Genomic DNA, 20410 nt, shown 5'->3' on the forward strand with positions numbered 1-20410 from the left:
ATTTAGTTTTTAATGAGTTGCTTGGGCCACCCAGAGATCAAATGATAGGATCAGATCATCTTAATATCACCCCCTGGCTTTCCCATTGAAGAAACTGAAGCCCATTGAGTAAAATGCTTTGTTCAAAGTCTAACATGGCATCAGTGGGGATTTGATCACAGGACATCCCCCGCAACATGCTGCTTCTCCACAATCAGTATGTTAAGAAGTAGGATTTGTACTCAGATTTCTTCTGCATCCACGTTCGCGTAGCTTTTCCACTCCATCCAACAATATTAGTTCCAGAAAAACATATGGGTTTCTGTATTTATTCTCAGGTACGGTGTGCAGGAAAGGCAGAAAACTTCCCAGATCTCCAGTCCTTCCCCTTCCCCCTCCTTGGGTATGAAGTTTCCGGGACAGGTGAGAGAACCTGGCTCTCACCCCAGGTCCTGGTCCTTTTGCGACGTCCGAAGTCACCTGGCGCCTAGAGGCAGGCGGGCAGGCGGGGAGGTGGGGCTCAGAGATGCTGAGGCGGGGCTCGGGAGAGGCGGAGAGAGGTGCGAGGGGTGGGGCCACTAGCCTAGGGGACACTTGGCTGCCCGCACCCCTGCGGGCCCTAGCTGGCCACGTGGAGGCGCTGGCCGCTCCGGCTCCACCCTCTGCAGCCACGGCGACCACCTGCGGGCAGCTCTGCCTGTGGCTTATGCGGCTCCGGCTACTGGGCATAGGACGGGGTGGCCCCGGCTTCTAATCCCCGGCGGCGGGTGGCAGCCCGTTGGCAGGATGTCGTGCTTCGGAGGGGAGTATCTGGTAAGAATCCGCGGAGAGCCTGCAGGGAGTGGGTGGGCATCGGGTCCCGCACCTGCTGTCCCTTTGCATCCCGGGGGAAGGGGCGAGGGAGCGGGGAGCTGTGGAGCGAAGCGCGCCCGGAACCCCAGTCTGCTGAACTGTGGGGCGTAGCCATTCCAGCTGCTGCCAAACTTTCTGACTACCTGTAAGTCTGTGGCCTAATTTGCACCCTCCACTCCCTCTCCCCCCCCCCACTTACTTTCCTATTTTAGGGACAATACCTGTGGGTACAAGGTCTGGAATAAGGGACCCCGCTCTTGCCCTTGATGATAGCATAGGGCCATAGGCTTGGAGTTAAAGCTGCATCCAGGTGTATGTAGCTGCGGCGAGCAGGTGGTATAATAATAACAACAACAATAACAATTTGGATTTATATAGCATGTTAAAATTTGCACAGCGAATGCAGCTTTCAAAAATGATTTCTGAACAATCACCCCCTCCCTTGGGTCAGCAATTATTCCCTGTATTTTATTTCTGCTATTAATGAATCAAAAAGTTAAAGTTTCAATTTCAGTTCCTGGGGTTGGGTTGGAAAGTTGAGACCCACGTGGTTACTAATCCTCTACAAGTGCCTTTGCTTTTTATTCCCGCCCCCCTCACCCCTTATATTTTTCCCTTGCTCTGAAAGGTTTCTGCGGAGGAAAACCCGAGACAGAGAGAGTGGAGACCCCAGATTTATAGAAAATGTACAGATCCAGCCTGGTTAATCCTGTTCTTTCTTTTTTGGGCTGGTTTGGTAAGTCTGTTGGGGAGTGGGAGGAGGGAAAGGTGGAGAAAGAAGAGATTTATATGAAAGGATGCATCTAAATTAGAACTCCGGTTCTTGTGCCTGGAAGGGCCTCAAAGCCTGAGTTCTATGATTCTACAAAGCTCTATATATTCTATGTGACACTTTTTTTTGTAACTAGCTTTATAAAAATAGAAATACTAGTGCTTATGTACCCATTAGGTGCTTAATAAATGTGTATTGTATTGTGCAGATAATCCTGAGGAGTCTTGTTGGAAATTTCCTGTGGTCTGTGACCTGAACTCATATGAAATTTTCTCCTGATGCCCTTCTGCCAGATCTTAATGGGAGACTCTCTAAGGGACACTGACACTGGAGTTTACCAAGTGATAATAATGTCATCCAGTCTTCATTTTGTTTTCTGTGGGGATATGTGCTTATCCTCTTACCACCAGAGATTGCTGTTTGAGAGTACAGATGATTCTCAGAATGTGATTTGGGATTTCCCTTTTTATTAAAAGGAAAAATGGAAATCAGGGAAAAGAATTGTGGAAGGCCACCTGGCATAGTGATGAGAAGTATGTTAAATTTATAACCAGAACATTCGTATCCAGTTGGAATTAAGATTTTTACCACTTATATCTCCTGTGACCTTAAGCTTTGTCACTTTCACTTTGGGGGCTCAGTTTCCTCATCTGTAAAATGAGGGGACTGGTCTAGATACTCTCAGAAGTCCCTGCTTCCTCTCAAACCACAATTCTAATTATCACTCATTTTGATTACTCACTTGGCAATTAAAACTGAGACAAATCCCAGGAGAGTATCCAAGTGACTCTTTGGGGAGTTGTCTTGGACACACACACTTTTTGATATTTTGTGCCTGGAGCCTACTGTTAACAACACCCTGGCCCTCACTTTAAGGTGAATGGTACTGATTCCCCATCCCATCCTCCCTCTCTCCCCACGACCCACAACTGCCTCTCTTATCCTTTCCAGCATAGACTATAAAGGTTTATGGGTTTCCTCCAGCAAAGGCAAATTCAAAATATACCAGTTCGTATGATTGTTTGCAGGAAGAATTTGTAGGATTACTGCAAAGGGTCTCTCTCTCTCTTCTTAAAAATTCAACTAGTGTGGAAAATGAAAAGAACTCTTTTATTCATTGAAAACAAGAGGGACTAGCCTTACCTGGTCGGGGCATGCTACTTGCTACCTTGTCAATGATTAATTCTGAAAGCAATGGAACAGCTTCCAAGACCTGTGCACCTGGAATGAGATCCCTGTTGCTTAGAGCCCGATTGGCATTGAATGTGGGCAGGTGCCACTTTTGTCCTCCTTTAACACTGGTAAAGATATTGTTGACTCTACTAATTGGTTTCCAAAAAGGCAGTGTAATGCCAGGGGAAGAGGGTTGGTTTTGGAATCGGTACAGTTCTAATCTCAAATCCAGGCACTCCCTATTACCTGTGTGACATTAGGTCAATAACAACAATAACAATAATATTAGCTTTTATGTAATACTTTAAGATTTGCAAAGAGTTTTACATGTGTTATCACATTTGACTCTCACAAAAACCCTATCAAGTTGGTGCCATTATTTAAAAAAAATTTTTTAATAATGGCTTTTTATTTTCAAAATACATACAATAGTAGTTTTCAACATTTACCCTTGTAAAACCTGTGTTCCTAATTTCTCTCCCTCTCACTCTACTCTCCTAGGCAAAAAGTTATTTAATATAGGTTAAAGATGTGCAAGTCTTCTAAACATATTTCCACGTTTATCATACTGCATAAGAAAAATCAGATCAAAAAGGGAAAAAAATGAGAAAGAAAAAAAAGCAAACAACCAACAACAAAAAAGCTGAAAATACTATGTTGTGATGTTGGATGCTATTATTATCCCCATTTTACAGATGAGGAAACTGAGACTAACCCAAGTTAAATGACTTGTTCAGGTTCATGTATTTATGACGTGCCTGTGACAGGATTTGAATGCAGTCAGTGTGTTCAGCTGACTCCAAGGCCAGCGTTCTATTCCCTAGCCCACCTCCTTTCCTCTTCTCTGGGCTTCAGTTTTCCCATCTATAAAATGAGAAGTTTGTACTAGATCAGGGCTTCTTAAACTTTTTTCACTCATGACCCCTTTTTGCCCAAAAATTTTTTGCGTGGCCCCAAGTATATAGGTATATAAAATAGGTATACAAATCAAACATTTGTTGATAATAAATCATAATTTCAGAACCCTATATTCAATTATGGGACCCTCTTGGGGTGGGAAACCATTGTTTAAAAAGTTGGGGACTAGATGACTTTTAAATTACCAGATCAAAAGCTTTCATCATGCCAATTGGCTGTGAACAATTAGTTACACCTAATTTGGAATTCAGAGAATTGGGGTTCAAATTCTTACTTTTCTCATTTGTAAAATTAAGGGATTGTATTAGATCACCTCAGAATCCCCTTCCTTTATCATCTTACACAAAGTATATAGCAATAAAATTAAATATTCTAAGTAGATGAAAGATCTTGGGGGAGAGAGTTTCAGGGTATCTAAGATTTTGGGGGGGGAGTGGCAAGAGAGGTAACAGTCAAGTATTTAAGTAATGGTCTACTGGAAAGAGTTAATATAACACTCCTTCAGGTTTATCACTAATTTCCCCCCACCATTTGTATGTCTTTCTACATTGTTTAGTGGGTATGTTGACATTTAAAGGCAGGTGAGTAGATTCCTGCACAGAGCTGTTTTCTCTCATAAATGGTCATTTTAATCTTCAGCTTTCAGTTCCAAACTCATTTTGGTAAAGAATCCTTAGCTGACAAGGCCTTCACTTTCCTAAATCAGAGCTATGGGGAAAGGGCAAACCAGCTGCCCCTGGTAGGGGCCAGCAGAGTGTATCCAATTAGGGCCAAACAGAAAATCCTAACTTTAGGAGACTAGAAAATAGTGCCTATAGAATCTACTCAGTCACACTCAATGTGGATCAAGCATAGTATTTTTTCCTTTTTTGTTGTTTTTGTGTGCTTTTTTTTTTCTTGTGGATTCTTTCCCTTTTGATATGATTTTTCACAACATACTGAATGTGGAAATATGTTTAGAAGAAGTGCATGTGTTGAACTATATTGGGTTATTTACTGATTTTGGTGGAGGCAGAAAATTTTGGGACACGAGATTTTGCAAAAGTGAATGTTTAAAACTATCTTTACGTGTATTTGAAAAAAAAATATTGTTGAAAAAAATTTACTCCATCTCATTGATGGGAGGAACTCATATTTGAATGGTCTCTTCAAAAATAAAATGTCTGTGTTAACCAGCCTTACTGTCTGAATTCAGACCAGTTCTTTCAAAGGAGAAAGAATCCCAAATAAGGAGAAAACAGAGAATTAGAAGGTAGAAGCACAACTCTCTATAGATAATCCAGGAACAAGTAGAAGAGAAATTTATTCATGCAAATGAATCAAAAACAACCAATACAATATGACATGATGCCTTAAAGTTTGCACAGCACTTTATGTAGATTTTCTCATTTGATCCTCACAACAGTCCTGTGTGTACTTACATCAGAAATATTATTATCCCTGTGCTCCTTTGATTGAATCCATTTTATGGATTAAGAACTTGAGCCCTGATTCAAAGTTCAAGTCCTCCTATCTCCCAAGCCCAATTTAAGAATTACGAAGTCTGAGTAAGATTTTTTTTTTTTTGAGATAATTGGGGTTAAGTGACTTGCTCAGGGTAATGCAGCTAGGAAGCATTAAATGTCTAAGACCAAATTTGAATTCAGATCTTCCTAACTCAAGAACCAGTGCTCTATCCATTGTACCATCTAGCAAATGCTGAAATTATCTAATCTTGAGGAAGACTGGGTAAGGAGAAAATTTCCTTATACCTAAAGATGAAAAGATGCAATGAGATCCACTTAACTTATTAGATTTTAAAAATATATATATTTTTTTGAAGTATAGCTTATTATAAGCAAAGAACCATGAAGCTGAAACATGGAATATGGGAAAGGATGTAATGCTACTTATTAAAAGAGAGAATTAGGATGATGACGATGGGTGGTAAAGTTTAAAGAGCTCTAGCTCTTCAGGCAAAGGAGCTGGGTTCAAATCCTGCCTTTCATACTTTCTACCCATGTATTACTGAAGATCCGTGGGTCCTCTTTCCTTATCTATCAAAGAAGGGAGTTGGGCTAAGCTGGACTTTGAGATCCCTTCCAACTGGAAATCCATGATCCTATGATGAGATTTCCCTTTTCACATCAAAGTTTCTCTGATTTTTAGAGATGAGTTTTGTGAGGATAAGGCTGCCTTTCATTCACCCCTTGTTCTCCTTGGGTTTGACCTAGGCATTCATCATGGGCTATTCTGTGATTGCTGGAGCTGCAGAAAGACTGGTCTTTGGCTATGATAGCTATGGGAACGTGTGTGGCAAGAAGAACTCCCCCGTGGAAGGGGCCCCTCTTTCTGGACAGGACATGACTAAAAGGAAGTAAGTGTCTGCATCAGTTTCTCAAGTAGCTCCAAGATCATTGTCCCTGATTCAGGTAGTGACCATGATGATGATGATGCTTTTGTAGCATTGTGTGTTTTGCAATCGGATTATAAAGGAAAGGTGAATGAGGATAACCAGTAGCCTGCCATGTGCCAAGCACTGTGCTAAACACTTTACAAATATCTCATTTGATCCTTACAACAGTGCAATGTAGGTGCCATATTGTCCCCATTTCACAAATGAGGAAAACAAAGGTGAAGTGGCTTGCCAAGCTCACCCAGTAGGTATCTGAAGGTAGGTCTGAACTCAGTTCTTCCTAATTGCAAGTCCACCGTTCTATCCTCTGTGCCACCTAGCTATCTTTAATTATTCATCGTAGATCTAGGACTATCTGGAACTATCTAGGAACTATCTGGTGGCATCTAATCTCATCCCCTCTTATTACAGATGATGAAGCTGAAGCCCAGGGTGATTAAGTGTTTTACCCAAATTTACTCAGAGAGTAGTCATCAGTAATGAAATTTGAATCTAGATCCTTTGATTCCAGAGACTATTTAATCCTTTAACTCAACAAATACTAGTTAAGCTATTCCTAGATGAAGACCCTGCACTCACACACGAGATAAAAAGGGAAAAATTACATAGAATCATGGAATTTCAGATTGGAAGAGACCTCAGCCATCTCATTCATATCCAACCCATATCAGAAATGAACCCTCACTAATAAATCCTAAAAGAAGTGGATAATAATAATAACAATAATTAACTAGCAATACAAGGTTAGCAGGCAGATCCTACATGAAGATCTCCAAGGAAGGGAAGAACATTGCCTTCCAAAGTAGCCCATTTGGCTAGACATAGCCTTGCCCTCAAGGAGCATACAGTCTAGTGGGGAGAAAGGGTCAGACATTTATAGAAACAGCTCTAACACTAGGTAAAATACCCAGTGTTAGAATGCAAAGGAGAGGTTGGGGAAAATATCAAGGGAAGCTTTATAGAGGGGATAATTTCAATAGACAGCAATATAAACTTTTTCTAGACATTAAACAAGAAGAACATGTCAAGTCTGGCTAAAAAGATTTGCACAAAACAAAGCAGAAAAGTTAGACCCAATGTAGAGGGTCTTGAAAGTCAATTAAGAACTTTGCATTTTGCTCCATAGGGAATAGGGAGCTTTAAACACTCGAGCACAGAAAAATATTATGATCAGATCTGTCAAAAAGATTATTGTGACAGTGATATAAGGACAGATGGGAGAGGGGAGAGATGGTCCCTTAGAAAGCTGTTTCTTGCTATAGTCTTTTTGAAGAGTAATGGAAGCTGAACTAGAATAATTATGGGAGGATTGTAAAGACGTGGACAGAGAAGAGAGATAGTTAAGATAGAAAGTCTTTCAAGCTGATTCAACATATTGGGATGAGGGAGGAGGAAGGGCCAAAGATAAATCTGAAGTTTGGGGCTTGAGTGACTGGGAGATGGGTGGCACCATAAATATGGAAAAATTAGGAGGAGGGTCATGAGGAGTTGGAAGAGACATCAGGAGTTACTTAGTTCAACTTATAGCCCAAAAGGAATCTCATTACAACATACCCCAATGACTGGTCATCCTCAGTGTGTTTGCTTGAATACCTCTAAAGATAGAGCATGGGTTTCATTCCAAGGATATATCCCAAGGCAATCCATTCCACTTTGGGGTAGTTTTCTTTGTTAAAAAATTTTTTTCCAAATCTGCCCTTTGGGGCCAAATGATTAAAATCTAACCTCTTTTTTACATGACAGCCTTTCTAGATGGGAAGATGACTTCTGTTTTAGACAGAAATACCAAAGGGATGTTCAAGTGGAAATGGTAACATTCAGCAAAAAGATGGAAAAACAAGGTTAAAGTTCAGGTTTTTTTTTTTTTTATGAATCTAGATTTTTATGAATCTAGCCAGAAGACTAGATTAGATTGCCCCAAAAGATAATATAAGCAGAAGTGAAGTAAGTATTTATAAGGGAGAGGGTGGGAAAGAGAAAGTGAGATACCAGATAAAGAACTACTAAATAGAACTATGTATAGAATGTGATATATAGATATATAGATAGATAATATGTGTAATGTATATATATTTCTATATGTATATCTACAACTTAGATCCATATTTGTGTCTCATAGTCATCTTTAAGATGGGGGGGGGAAGAAATTTAAATGATAACTTCATTGTATTTTTAAAAGGAATAGCAAATTGCACATAATGTATTTTACAAGTTTTTGTGCAATCAGTTTTTAATTATACTAAATCATGGAAATTCTTGTTTGATTCCATGAATTAAAAATAGAATAAATATATTTTTTTTTCCAAAAAGAGCTTTGGGGCAAAAAAAAAAGAGGGTAAGAGAAAAAAAGAACCAGAGAGATGAACCAAAAAAGAAGAGGGCAGAGTGTGTGAAAGTTTTATCATAGAAAAGGTCCAAGAACCAAAATTCATCAGTAGTCCATGAGACCAGATGTTATGGAATAGAACTAATTTAGAGCTAGGACTTTAGAAGGGACCTCTTAAAAGTCAATGAGTTCAGTCCCTCATTTTATAGTTGAGGAAACTGAGGATGAAAGAAATTAAGCCCCGAGTCACAGATTTCATAAGTATCTGAAGCATTTGGACTCAAATCTTGCTGATTGCTGGAAGGGACAGCAAGGTAGCATCGTAATTAGAGCACTGGGCTTGGAGTCAGGAAGACTCATCTTTATGATTTCAAATCTGGCTTCAAAGGACTTTGTAGTTGTGTCATAAGGGGTAAGTCACTTAACTCTGTTTACCTCATTTCCTCTTCTGTCAAATGAGTTAGAGAAGAAGATAGCAAATTACTCCAATATCTCCAACAAGAAAATTCCCAGTGGAGTCTGGAAAAATCAGATGTGACTTAAAAACAACTCAGTAACAGTAACAGACAACTTCCCTATTACAGACTCACTCACTGGTTAAGGGAACTCGTGAAGGGGCTTTTTGGATTGGAGAATTAGGAAGCTTGGAAAGAACAGTTTCAGGAAACTGAGGACAGAAACTCATTTTAGGGGAGAGAGGAATGAATTAAAAGTTGAGGCAGATCATCTGGGGGAGGGGGGGGGGTAAGAGGTGAAAAATTGGAACAAGAGGTTTGGCAATTGTTAATGCTGTAAAGTTACCCATGCATATAACCTGTAAATAAAAGGCTATTAAATAAAAAAATAAATTAAAAAAACAACAACAACAATGAGAGGATTCAAACCAGTTCCAATTGTTCAATGATGAAAAGAGCCATCTACACTCCAAGAGAGGACAGTGGGAACTGAATGCATTTCACAATATGACATTCCCACTCTTTTTGTTGTTGTTTGCTTGCATTTTATTTTGCTTGATTTTTTTTTTACTGGTTTGATTAGATTTTTCTTGTGTAGTACAATAATTGTATAAATATGTATGCATATATTGGATTTAACATATATTTTTATCATGTTTAACATATATTGGACTACTTGCCATCTAGGAGAGGGCATGGGGGAAAGGAGGGAAAATTAGAACACAAGATTTTGCAAGGACTAATGTTGAAGAATTGTTCATGCATATGTTTTAAAAAATAAAAAGCTTTAATTAAAAAAAAGTTGAGGCAGATAACATCAGCATCAAGAACTTTGGGGGGGACTTTGGAAATAAAGTGAAGAAGAAGGATATAACAACTTGAGGAGATGGTAATGGAGAAGGGAATTGTGGTCTAGAAAAATATATGGTAGTGGGGTTATAAGAGATGGGACCCCTGAGTGTATTAGTGGGCAGAAGGAAAGGAATATAGCTGGTGGTGGTTTTGAAATTCCTCCATCCCTGGCAGCAACATAGGGGAGTATTGAAATGGTCAGGAGGGAGAGGGAAGGAAAGGGACTATTTCTGCCCAGTGAAGGAGGATGCCCAGCCTCAATCACATAATTTTGCTCTACCTAGACCAAGCCCCAAATGTAGCTCCAAGAGTTTTTTTGAATGCAGAGGGGAAAGAGCCACATGTAGGGCTAACCTATACAAAATGTATATGTATTTGGAAATATCTACTTATTTGAGTGCTTTTGTGCAAGAGGAACGAGTCTGTTGTTTCCCTCTGTCCTATCCCTTGCCTCTGTCCCTAAGTCCCCCCACCTTCCCCTCTCAGCAGAAAGTTATTATGTGAAAACTTACTTGTACACATTCAGGTTTAAAATATATCTTGTTTTGGTTTGGGATTTGTAATCTCATTCATGTGGGAACTGTCAGCATGGAATCTACCTCTTTAGACACAGAGCAGCAACTCAGTTGTAGTTTACAGTTTTAGAAAGTTGCCAGGGGCATTTAGAGAGACATCTCACCCATCCCTGCTACTCTGCCTTCGGTCACATTATCATTCTATGTAAGAGGCAGAACCTGAAGTCTGCCTTTATTTCATTCAATTCCACCATGCTACCTCCTTATTTTATTCAATCAACAAGCATTTATGTGCTATTATACTTTATTATATTATAAACTTTATTATTTATTATTAATATTATAAACATTAATCCATGATAAAGACTATATATAATATATACTAAATATTAATAGCATAAGATTTATTATGTGCTATTACTTTCTAGGCACTGAAGACACAAGATCAAAAGAATTAAACAATCCTTACTCCCAAAATTACATTCTAATGAGGGGGAAAACAAATCCATATATATAAGTATGTTTTAGGCAACTGACCACAAACTGTGTCCAGGCTGTATTTAGTAGCCACTTCTGATCTGGATCACAGTCTCATAGGACCAAAAGGATCTTAGAGATCATCTAAAAGGAAGGAAGCGAACATTTATTGACTACTGTATGTCAGGCACTGCCTCAAGTCTCTGTTTCTCTGTCTCTCTGTCTCTCTGTGTCTCTCTATGTGTGTTTCTCTGTCTCTGTCTTTCTCTCTCTCTTTCTCTGTCTCTCTGTTTCTGTCTCTGTCTCTCTGGCTCTCTCTCTGTCTCTCTGGCTCTGTCTCTATTTCTGTTTCTGTCTCTCTCTCACATACACACATGTCTGTGTGTGTGTGTGTGTGTGTGTGTGTGTATAATTTGATCATCAAAACAACCATAGGAGGTAGATGCTGTTATACCCCTTTAAGAGTTCAGAAACTTGAGTCAATCAAGAAGTAATGAATGTCTGAGGCTGGACTCTATCTACTCTATTACCTTGTGGCATTATTTAATCCCATCCATGTATTTTACAAATCCAGATCCAGAGTTACAGAAGTGCAAAGGTCTTGGTGCAGATATTAAGTTTGGAAGAATAGACATGATAATGTTAGGGCCCTGTGAACTTTATTCATACTCCTTCTTAGTACCCAGTATAGATATCATAAGATCATAGACTCAGATTTAGAGTTAGAGTAGTTTGCCATTTCTTTCTCCAGTTCACTTTACAGATGAGGAAACAAAGAAGGTTAAGTGACTTGTCTAGGGTTGCCCAGCTGATTGTGTCTGAGGCTGAATTTAAACTCAGGTCTTTTGGACTCCAGGCCAAACACTCTAACCACTGTGCCATCTAGCTGCCCACAAATACTTTAAAGGCTGCAGTTAAAAATAACAAGAAAAATGACCTCAAACATAATTCTCTCCTCTCCCTAGGCATGTATTCTTTATGAATTCCTGTAATTTGGAAACCAAAGACCTCAAAATCAATTCCATTGCTCTCTGTGTATCCAGTTGTCCTGAAGAACAATTAGACACCCTGGAAGACATCCAGCTCTTCGCCAAGAACAATGGTAGGAATTAGGCAGCACAGACCGGCTCCCCCCTTCCCCTACCTATCTGAAACTTAAGAAGTGTAACATGCAGTCCTCTTCATGAGGGGGGATATTGTGAGCTGAGTTTCTTGGGGTGTTTTACTTCCTTGCATTGGATAATAGAGATGATAGAGTTCTCTACAGCTTGTCCAGTTTTATCCAGGTGTGTCTATATTTATCTGAAACATTAGTTCCTCTTTGTATGTGTACTCAAGGTTGGGGAACATTTCTTCTCCCATGGAGATTGCCACTATTCAACAAGTGGATCAGTATATATGTAACTGATTTATTGCTGAACAGAACAGTGGGGAAAGTGTGCTAATTCAGAGAGGGAAGTATGTTAATTCAAAGAAGGAAAGGAAGAAAAGTCCCTAAATGCAGATTATGAAGAAATATACTTATTTTGTCTATACTATACACTATACAATACTCATGAAACCTGAAGTCTATTAAAACCTTCAGATCTTTCTTTTCTCCCCAAATTAACTGCCTTTTAACTATATTTCCAACTCCAAAAATAGTATTCCTCTTGTACCACCCAGCTGTGTGGTAATGTCTACCATTACTACAATTAATACCTACCACTGCTGCTGGGTCATATAAGTTTCATTAAGAGAGCCATAGGCAAGGGCACCTAGAACACTGCACAGACCTTTAAATCTGACTTTAACTACTTTACACTTAACTAGCTGTTCAATCCTGGCCAAGTCACTTAACCCTGATTACCACACCAAAAAAAAAAAAAAAAAAAAAAAATTGAGAAGAGGGCTAGCCATAGGTAGAAGGGACATCTCAATTGACTTGAATTCTAATCAGCCATCATCTTCAGGCTCACTCACTCGCTATTTCACCCACTGTTCAATAAAGGGGGAAATCGATATCTCAGAACAAGGGAATTGGCACTATTTGACATGAGAGACAACCATCTGCTAGACATATTGAAGGGAAGATTTCCTCCTGGGCAGGATTCGAGCTAAATCACTGAAATACAAATAAACCCTCAGAACCCACCAAACTCACCAGCTTCTCATCTATGTTTTGTGCTTTTAGGTTCATTCCTTTGTGTTTATAATTTGAATTCTGTCAACTATACCCAAAATCCAAGTGCTGCCTCATTGTGCCCTAGGCTACCTGTTCCACCAAGGTAAGATATTGCCTAGACAGTCATAGCCCATCATAGTATCCTAACTTTAGAGCTAGCTTGACGGGGCTTCAGAGACTATCTAGGCCAACCCCTGATTTTACAGATGAACCTGAGGTCCAGAGAGATTAAATTTGTAGATTAATTAATTTATCCAAAGTCCATCAGAGTAGTATGTAAGTATCAAAATTAGAATTTTATTTGGGTTTTTTTGCCACCAAAACTTCAGATAGTATGCCAAAATTTATATTCCATTTCAAGTGGTAAGAAATGGAGACAATTCACACACATGGACCTCTATGGCTAGTTACATATTGACTTAGAAAATCATTTAGTAACATTATTTATGTTCTATTGTTTTTTTTTAAATTTATTTTGTTAACTACTTCCCTTTAATGTGGTTCAACTCTCACTTGAGAAGGTTGAGAGCAGATGTTTGGCTCCTCTGATCTAGTCCATCTCTTCACTTTACAAATGCATAAAATCAGCTCAAAAATGAAAAAAAATGACTTGTCTGAAGTCATATTACAAGAAAGAGGCAGATCCAGGGCTGCTGGTAGACTAGATTTCTAATCTATTTTCACTGTGATACAATAGGAATTCTCAATATATTTTTTTAAATCTTAGGACCCCTTTACAGTCTTACAAACTGAGTACTCAAAGAATTTTGTTTTATGTAGGTTATATCTATTGATATTTGCCATACCAGATATTAAAAGTGATTCCAATTTAAATATTTGTGTGTTTAAAATAATCACTATTCACCTATACCTGATAACATAAATAGTATTTTTTTTTTTAAGGAAAGTAACTATGCTTTCCAAAACAAATTTTCACATGTAGCTAGATGGCACAGTAGATAAAGCACTGGCCCTGAAGTCAAGAGCACCTGAGTTCAAATATGACCTCAGACACTTAATACTTTCTAGCTGTGTGACCCTGGGCAAGTCACTTAATCCCAGTTGCTTCAGAAAAAAAAAAATTCTTTTCAAAAGAAGAATGGTGTTTTTTTTTTAATTTTGTAATTCTCTCTCTCTCTCTCTCTCTTTCTCTCTCTCTCTTTCTCTCTCTCTCTCTCTCTCTCTCTCTCTCTCTCTATATATATATATATATATATATATATATATATAAAAGATTATCCAAGTTCTCATATCTACTTCTGCATTCAATATGTTGCTTTAGTTGAAAAAATAAAGAAAATCTGACTTGTCAGATATATAGTAGGAAAAAGAAAGAGTTATTTGTATATGCAAATAGTGTTTTAATATTATGAAAATTATTTTTAACTTGAAGACTCTCACAAAGGGTCTCTTGACCTCTATGGGTCTAAAGACCATACATTGTAAACTGTTAGACTACAATATTCATTGAATGCCTACTGAATCAAGCCCAGGACTAGATAATTTGGAGATACAGAAAGATATGTTTTCCTGCCGTCTGGAGCAAGTTAAATGCTAGTAATAACAATGAGAATTCCATAATGCAAGAAACAATCTCTGCTTATGCAATTTAGAAAATTGAGCTAAGGGTGGATAGATTTCATGCTTAAGTTCACCTAGCTAAGAAGCTAATAGAAGTTAAATCAAACTATTAAGCAAGAAGATGTTGGATAGCACAAGGTGGTATAAGGGAGGACCTTTTAGTTCTCCCCACTCATCCTATGACCACCTCAATTGAGAGGCAGTAAGGGAGGAAAAAACCACCTGCTCCTCTCCCCATGATAATGTGCCTGCTGAATGTCAGAGATAAATGCTACATTTATTGTCTGCTCAAAGCCATTTTGTTTATAGACACACCCTCTATACAAGTTACCTTGTGCAATGTTATTTCGCAATACCATCATTAATATATTATTACCTCAATTATATTTTAGACCTGTAACCAGTCAAAAGAGATTAGCTTTTTATTTAAAAAGAAAGTTCAATTTTAGGGGTAAAGATGATATTTCTATCAAGAAATCATTGTGAAAAAGGTCAGTGAAATTTTTTTTTTTAGAAGGGAAGTTTGGTCAAGCAATGCTTATTAACCAAAAGAGTGTCTGTGTCAGTTGGACTTATGAGGTGTAGATGCTGGTGGTCAGGTTATAAAATATAGATATTATAGTATAGTGTTATAGGTAACTAAGTGGCACAATGGATATAACACCAGATCTGGGTTAGGAAGACTTATCTTCCTGAGTTCAAATCCACCCTCAGACACTAGCTGTGTGACTCTGGGTAAGTCACTGAATCCTGTTTGACTCAGTTTTCTCATCTATAAAATGAACTGGACAAGGAAATGGCAAACCACTTCAATATCTTTTTGCCAAGAAAACCTGAAACTGGATCAGAAAAAGTCAGAAATGACTAAGAGTATAGTATATAATATCTAAAATTTAGATATTAGCATAGTGCTTGCACATAATAAGCACTGTATAAACATTAGTAATTTTCAATAACAGTAGTAATAGTAATAGTAAGTACTCTATAAATGTCAGCGATTATCACTAGTGGTAGTAATGTAGTAATACTACCACATATAAATATACAAATGTTAACAATTATAAGTAGTAGTAATAGTACTAGGAAGCACTATATAAATGTTAGCAATTATCAGTAGTACTAGTACTAGTACCAGTAGTATTCAGTATAAACATTAGTAATTATCAGTAGTAGTAATAACAGTAGTAGTAGTAATAGTGGAAGAAGAGAACTGGCCTTAGAGTCAAGAAAAGCTAGATTCGGGTCTTTCTTTCCTTGGACACACAGTCAGTGACAGTGTGATCCTAGAAAACTGTCTAAAACATTTATAGGGTACTTTAACACTGGCAAAGCGCTTTACATCTGTTATCTTATTTGATCCTCATAACCCTGAGAGGTAGGTGCTATTATTAGCCCTATTTTACAGTTGAGGAAACTCAGTCAGCAGGAAATTACAATGACTTGCCCAGAATCACACACAGATAGTAAATGTCTGAGGCAGAATTTGAATTCAGATCTTTGCATCTCCAAGTTCAGTGCCCTATCCCATAAAAACCTGACTGGCTTTATAGGATAAACAACCCATTGAGTTGATCTATCAATACATGTATCTTGACCAAATGCTATAGATGAACAATGAACTAGCCCCCAAATTGAATAATTGCAGAATAGATAGCAACAGCATTTGAGAAACTACTCAATGCTTCAGGGATTCCCAGATTTTTCTTCCTACCTCCCCAAAGCCCATTTTTCCAGCAATACTTTTCTCTCAGTGCTCCTAGTTCCCATGGCTAAGAGTCATGGAACCCTATGGAGAAGAATTCCAAATGGAGGTGACCCAGAAGGCAAAAGAATGATGCGTGGGGAGAACAAGTCAGCTGTAGGATTTAACCCATAATTCCTTTACAGGTCAGAAACAGCTTCAAAAATATCAACTAGCTCTTGTATGAAGGGCCCAGTCACATAGCAAGAGCAAAGGACAGCAGCTAGGAAGTGTAATTGCTTTGCTGGAATCCATGAGCTAATCATTGGAAAACCTATAATGTAGTTGGTAGAATTCCTATGGAGGTTTTATGGAAAGTCTCAAATAAGAATCAAGTGGAGTAAAAGATATGAAGGGATTGGTAATCTTTGTGGGAAGGACCTTGGAAATCATAGGATCATAGATTTAAAACTAGAAATTACCTTAGAAGTCATTGAGTCCAACCCCTTTATTTTACAAATAGGAAAACTAAGGCTGGGGAGGAGGGAAGCAAGTGACTTAGAGTCACAAAGCTTTTGTAAGAGAGCTAGTTAAGGATTTGGACACAGATCTTTGGAATCATAAGAACAACTCTCTTTCTACCATAGCATACTTTCAAATAAGATTATATGCAATGGTCAGAGGCAGAGTTCTCACTGATGAGATCACAGATTCATTGAAGGACAGATATTTGTAATATATTGTACATAAACCACACTGTAAAAGTTCTGAAATTATTCTATAACATTGTTCAACCAATCTGTCCCTTGTAATGTTAGTTACAGAACAGTTCCAGAGTTCCTTCCCTGAGTAATGATTAGGAGGGCTGGGGGGGGAAGAGGGGGGGAGTAGGACTAGTGGTCTAGAGGTAGCTACTATATACTTAAATACCTTTTTGAAGCAGTGGGTAATAAGGAAAGTAAGCCCTATCTTTATAATAGTTTCTTTTCTCAGTGATGGGTGTTGAGGGGCTAGGCTCAAAGTAAGTCTTGTAATTTAAAAACACTATTATTCCCAAGCCATTTTGGTTCAGAATCCTGGGCCGCCTCTGCCAGAGTCTGAGGAGAGATGGCAATCAAGGTGGTAATAGTGCTTTGATTTATCTCTCATGGGCTCCTTCCTGTCTCTCCCTCAGAGATTTTTGCCATTTCACCTAGACCTGTATATCTCTTCATCTTATACATAAGAATAGCTTTAGTCAGTATCAAATAGTGAAAGGACCTGGATTTGTATTTTTGTTGATATTATTCCAAAAAAGAAATGCACCAGTACAGGTCAGTACCTACTCTACAATTTAGATTCTTAGGAAGTAGCTTAGAGCACTGAGAGATTAAATGATTTGCCCAGGATCGTATAATCATCCATATATATCTGGATCCAGATCTCCCTGATTTTGAGACCACCTTACTATGTCTGTCACCTTGCCTCTCAATTCCAAATGCTTCACTAAATCCTAGTTGAACTATGTCAACAATATTCCCTTAATCTACTAATCAAGTGACATTCTCCATGAAAATCTGCTGACTCTTTATATTATTGCTTCCTTTTCTAGATGTTCACTTATCATCTCTTTAATAGTATTTTATAAATTTTATCTGGAATCAAATTAAAGCTCACTGGTCTATAGTGTGAAGATCTAATTTTCTTTTTTGAAAACTGAGCTATTTGCCTTTTCAGTTCTCTGCTACTTCTTCCACTTTCCATAATATTCCTTTCTTAAAAAAAAAAAAAAAAGCTTTATTACTACTCCTTTTTTTTGGAGTACAGACAGATCTATGCATATCTCTTTACATTTGTATTATGACCACCAAACCAAAAAATAATTTTTATAATTTTTCAAAGATCAGTTTCACTAGTTCAGTAATCTTATCTGCCAGCATTTGGAGTCCATGGGGATATATTAATCATTTGCTTGTTACCTTGAAGTCATCGAGGATAATTAGGTCTTTTCTTATTATCTCCCTGCTCATTTTGGGTTTTGACCCTCTTTTAGCTACTTTTGTTTTTTCATTTTCAATCACTAACTAGGTCATTCATGTTCTCAGAATGAAAAATTTAAGTTCTTCCTTTCTTCTTCCATTCTGATGTTATCCTTTGCACCTTGAGCAGCAATCCTGTGCCTCTCACCCGTATAGTAGCTAAAACTGTCTCTGCATTCTCTTTGTGTAAAGCACCTGAGAAATATTGATACTTTAAAGATAAGAAATGACAAGACCAAGCACCTCATAGGCATTCAGTAATAGAATTGGAGATCAAAGACTTCTGGAGTTGTTCTTGTGCTATTTCTTCTAGAGTCAGTGCCATTTGTCCTCAGTAAATCTGAGAGACGAGGAGAACTGTTGGAGAGGAAAGCAATCCACTCCCTTCCTCAGGAATGTCTTCTCTTCTGAGTCTCCTCTGAGATGTCAAACATACGTTGGTGAAATATAGCCATGCTGGCGAAGAAAATAGCAAATGTCTTAATAACTCACATCTAAGTTATACAACAGCTGAAGACAGAAAAATACAAAGAGTACTGCTTGAAACTCGTGAAGCAGTTAAAGTATGAGCTTTTTAAAGTTGGAATGTAACCAGGGCTAACTGAACTTGCTCTTCTCACTGAACATGGGATTTGAATGCCACAGGAAGATTTGGGGCAGTGCCCCTGAGTTTTTAATTTTCATTTGTTTTTATATAAACTTAATAACCATCACCAAAAACTACAAAATAAGGACACAAAAAGAAGGAATAAACGCTAACAAAAACCATTTAAAAGAGCAGAACAAAAACAAATCAATAACAAGTGATAAATGTGTTTGTCTTGGTTCTTCAACCAAGTCTTTCTAAAATCCTGCTGGTTGGGGCTCTCCTTTCTTTGATTGGCCTTATGATTTTTTCAGCCTGGAGATATCCCAGAAGGCAGCTAGGTGTGCAGTGGATAGGGCATCAAGACTGGAATTAGGAGGAACTGAGTTTAAATGTGACCTCAGACACTACCTGTGTGACTCTGGGCAACTCATTTAACCCTGTTTGCCTCAGTTTCCTGTAAATCTGTAGAAATGAGCAGGAGAAACAAATGGCAAACCACTGTGCTATCTTTACCAAGAAAACCCCACATGGGATCACAAACAGTCACAGAAAAGGGATTGAACTGTGAGATTCCAGTCAATAACTTTCATGAAATACAGATCAGAATTTGTTTTGTAACTTATAAGAAAGTTATGGGAAATTGCTTTTGGATTACTTTCTCTTTTCCTACTGAGTTGTGATAACTCTCATCTGCATAGTATTTTAATGTTTGTAAAAGTACTTAATGTTATCTCATTTATCTCAAAACAACTTGTGAGCTAGTTGCTATGCCCATTTTGCAGACTCAGAAAACTGAGACTCAAAGAGATAAGGTGACTTGCCCAGCATCTCCTTGCCTAGTAAGTATGTGATGTGGAATTCAGACATACACCCTTGAGCATTCTCTCCACTGTGACCTGTAATGTATATTCATTCATAAAGCTTTTTTCTGCTGTATATTTTTAATTCAAAGCAAAACTAATAGTTAAAGTTCAGGTGGATAATCATACCAGAAGAATGAATTATCCATCTAATCCCATGATGGTTAAAAATAAATGTTATATCATGCATTGCAGCTATGCCATGATATCATTGCTCTCCTATAAACACTCATTTCCTAATGCTGGCTCTTTAAAGGAAGACCAAGATGAACAAATCCATTTCTCCCTCTTGAATGAATGACATTTCTTGAGCTGAAGGGGACTAAGATTATCTCCATAATTCTATCCCCTTTTATAGGCAGGTGGAGTAGGGTATTTTATTTCGGGTTGTGCTGCTAAGGTGTTTTTTTCTTTTTTTAAGAGGTAAAAATCTTATCCTGACCTAACACTGGCAAGCCCAGGAGACTATTAAATTTGAGACATTTGGCTGTGGCACCAAAGGACATTTTCCAAATACTTCTCTTTGACTAAGCCAATTGTTTACTTTTTTTTTTTTTTTAATCAGTCACTGGGATGGCTGATCCACCCTTTCCAGCAATGTCTGAGTATCAAGGACACCCTCCAGGTTTGTAGAGGCACAAAATCGCTTTGCTCAGTAATGGAAGCATGGCTCAGCAGATAATACAAGAGCCTAGTGCCTCTCTTTTCCCAGCTTATCCTACCCAGTATTGTGTTAGACTTTCAATTTTAAATATACAATAATTTGTTGTTAATAAGTACCTGCTATAATCAGGGCAGTCTTA

The 20410-nt window shown here is 38.1% G+C and overlaps 1 protein-coding gene across 2 annotated transcripts in view; it reads left to right on the forward strand.

Moving 5' to 3' along the window:
* The first annotated feature begins 571 nt into the window (after window positions 1-571).
* Window positions 572-20410, forward strand: part of SLC44A3 (solute carrier family 44 member 3) — a 98671-nt gene continuing 78832 nt past the window's right edge. Inside the window, exons 1-5 of one of the 2 annotated variants that reach the window (XM_031967113.1) lie at window positions 572-792; window positions 1460-1567; window positions 5908-6050; window positions 11680-11816; window positions 12888-12981. In XM_031967113.1, coding sequence (XP_031822973.1) covers window positions 766-792; window positions 1460-1567; window positions 5908-6050; window positions 11680-11816; window positions 12888-12981 — 509 coding nt within the window. In that variant the 5' untranslated portion in view covers window positions 572-765. The remainder of the gene's footprint in view (window positions 793-1459; window positions 1568-5907; window positions 6051-11679; window positions 11817-12887; window positions 12982-20410) is intronic. The other variant, XM_031967112.1, reaches the window with a different exon arrangement.

Source organism: Sarcophilus harrisii, chromosome 4 (assembly GCF_902635505.1).
Source record: "Sarcophilus harrisii chromosome 4, mSarHar1.11, whole genome shotgun sequence".
NCBI classification, from domain to species: domain Eukaryota; kingdom Metazoa; phylum Chordata; class Mammalia; order Dasyuromorphia; family Dasyuridae; genus Sarcophilus; species Sarcophilus harrisii.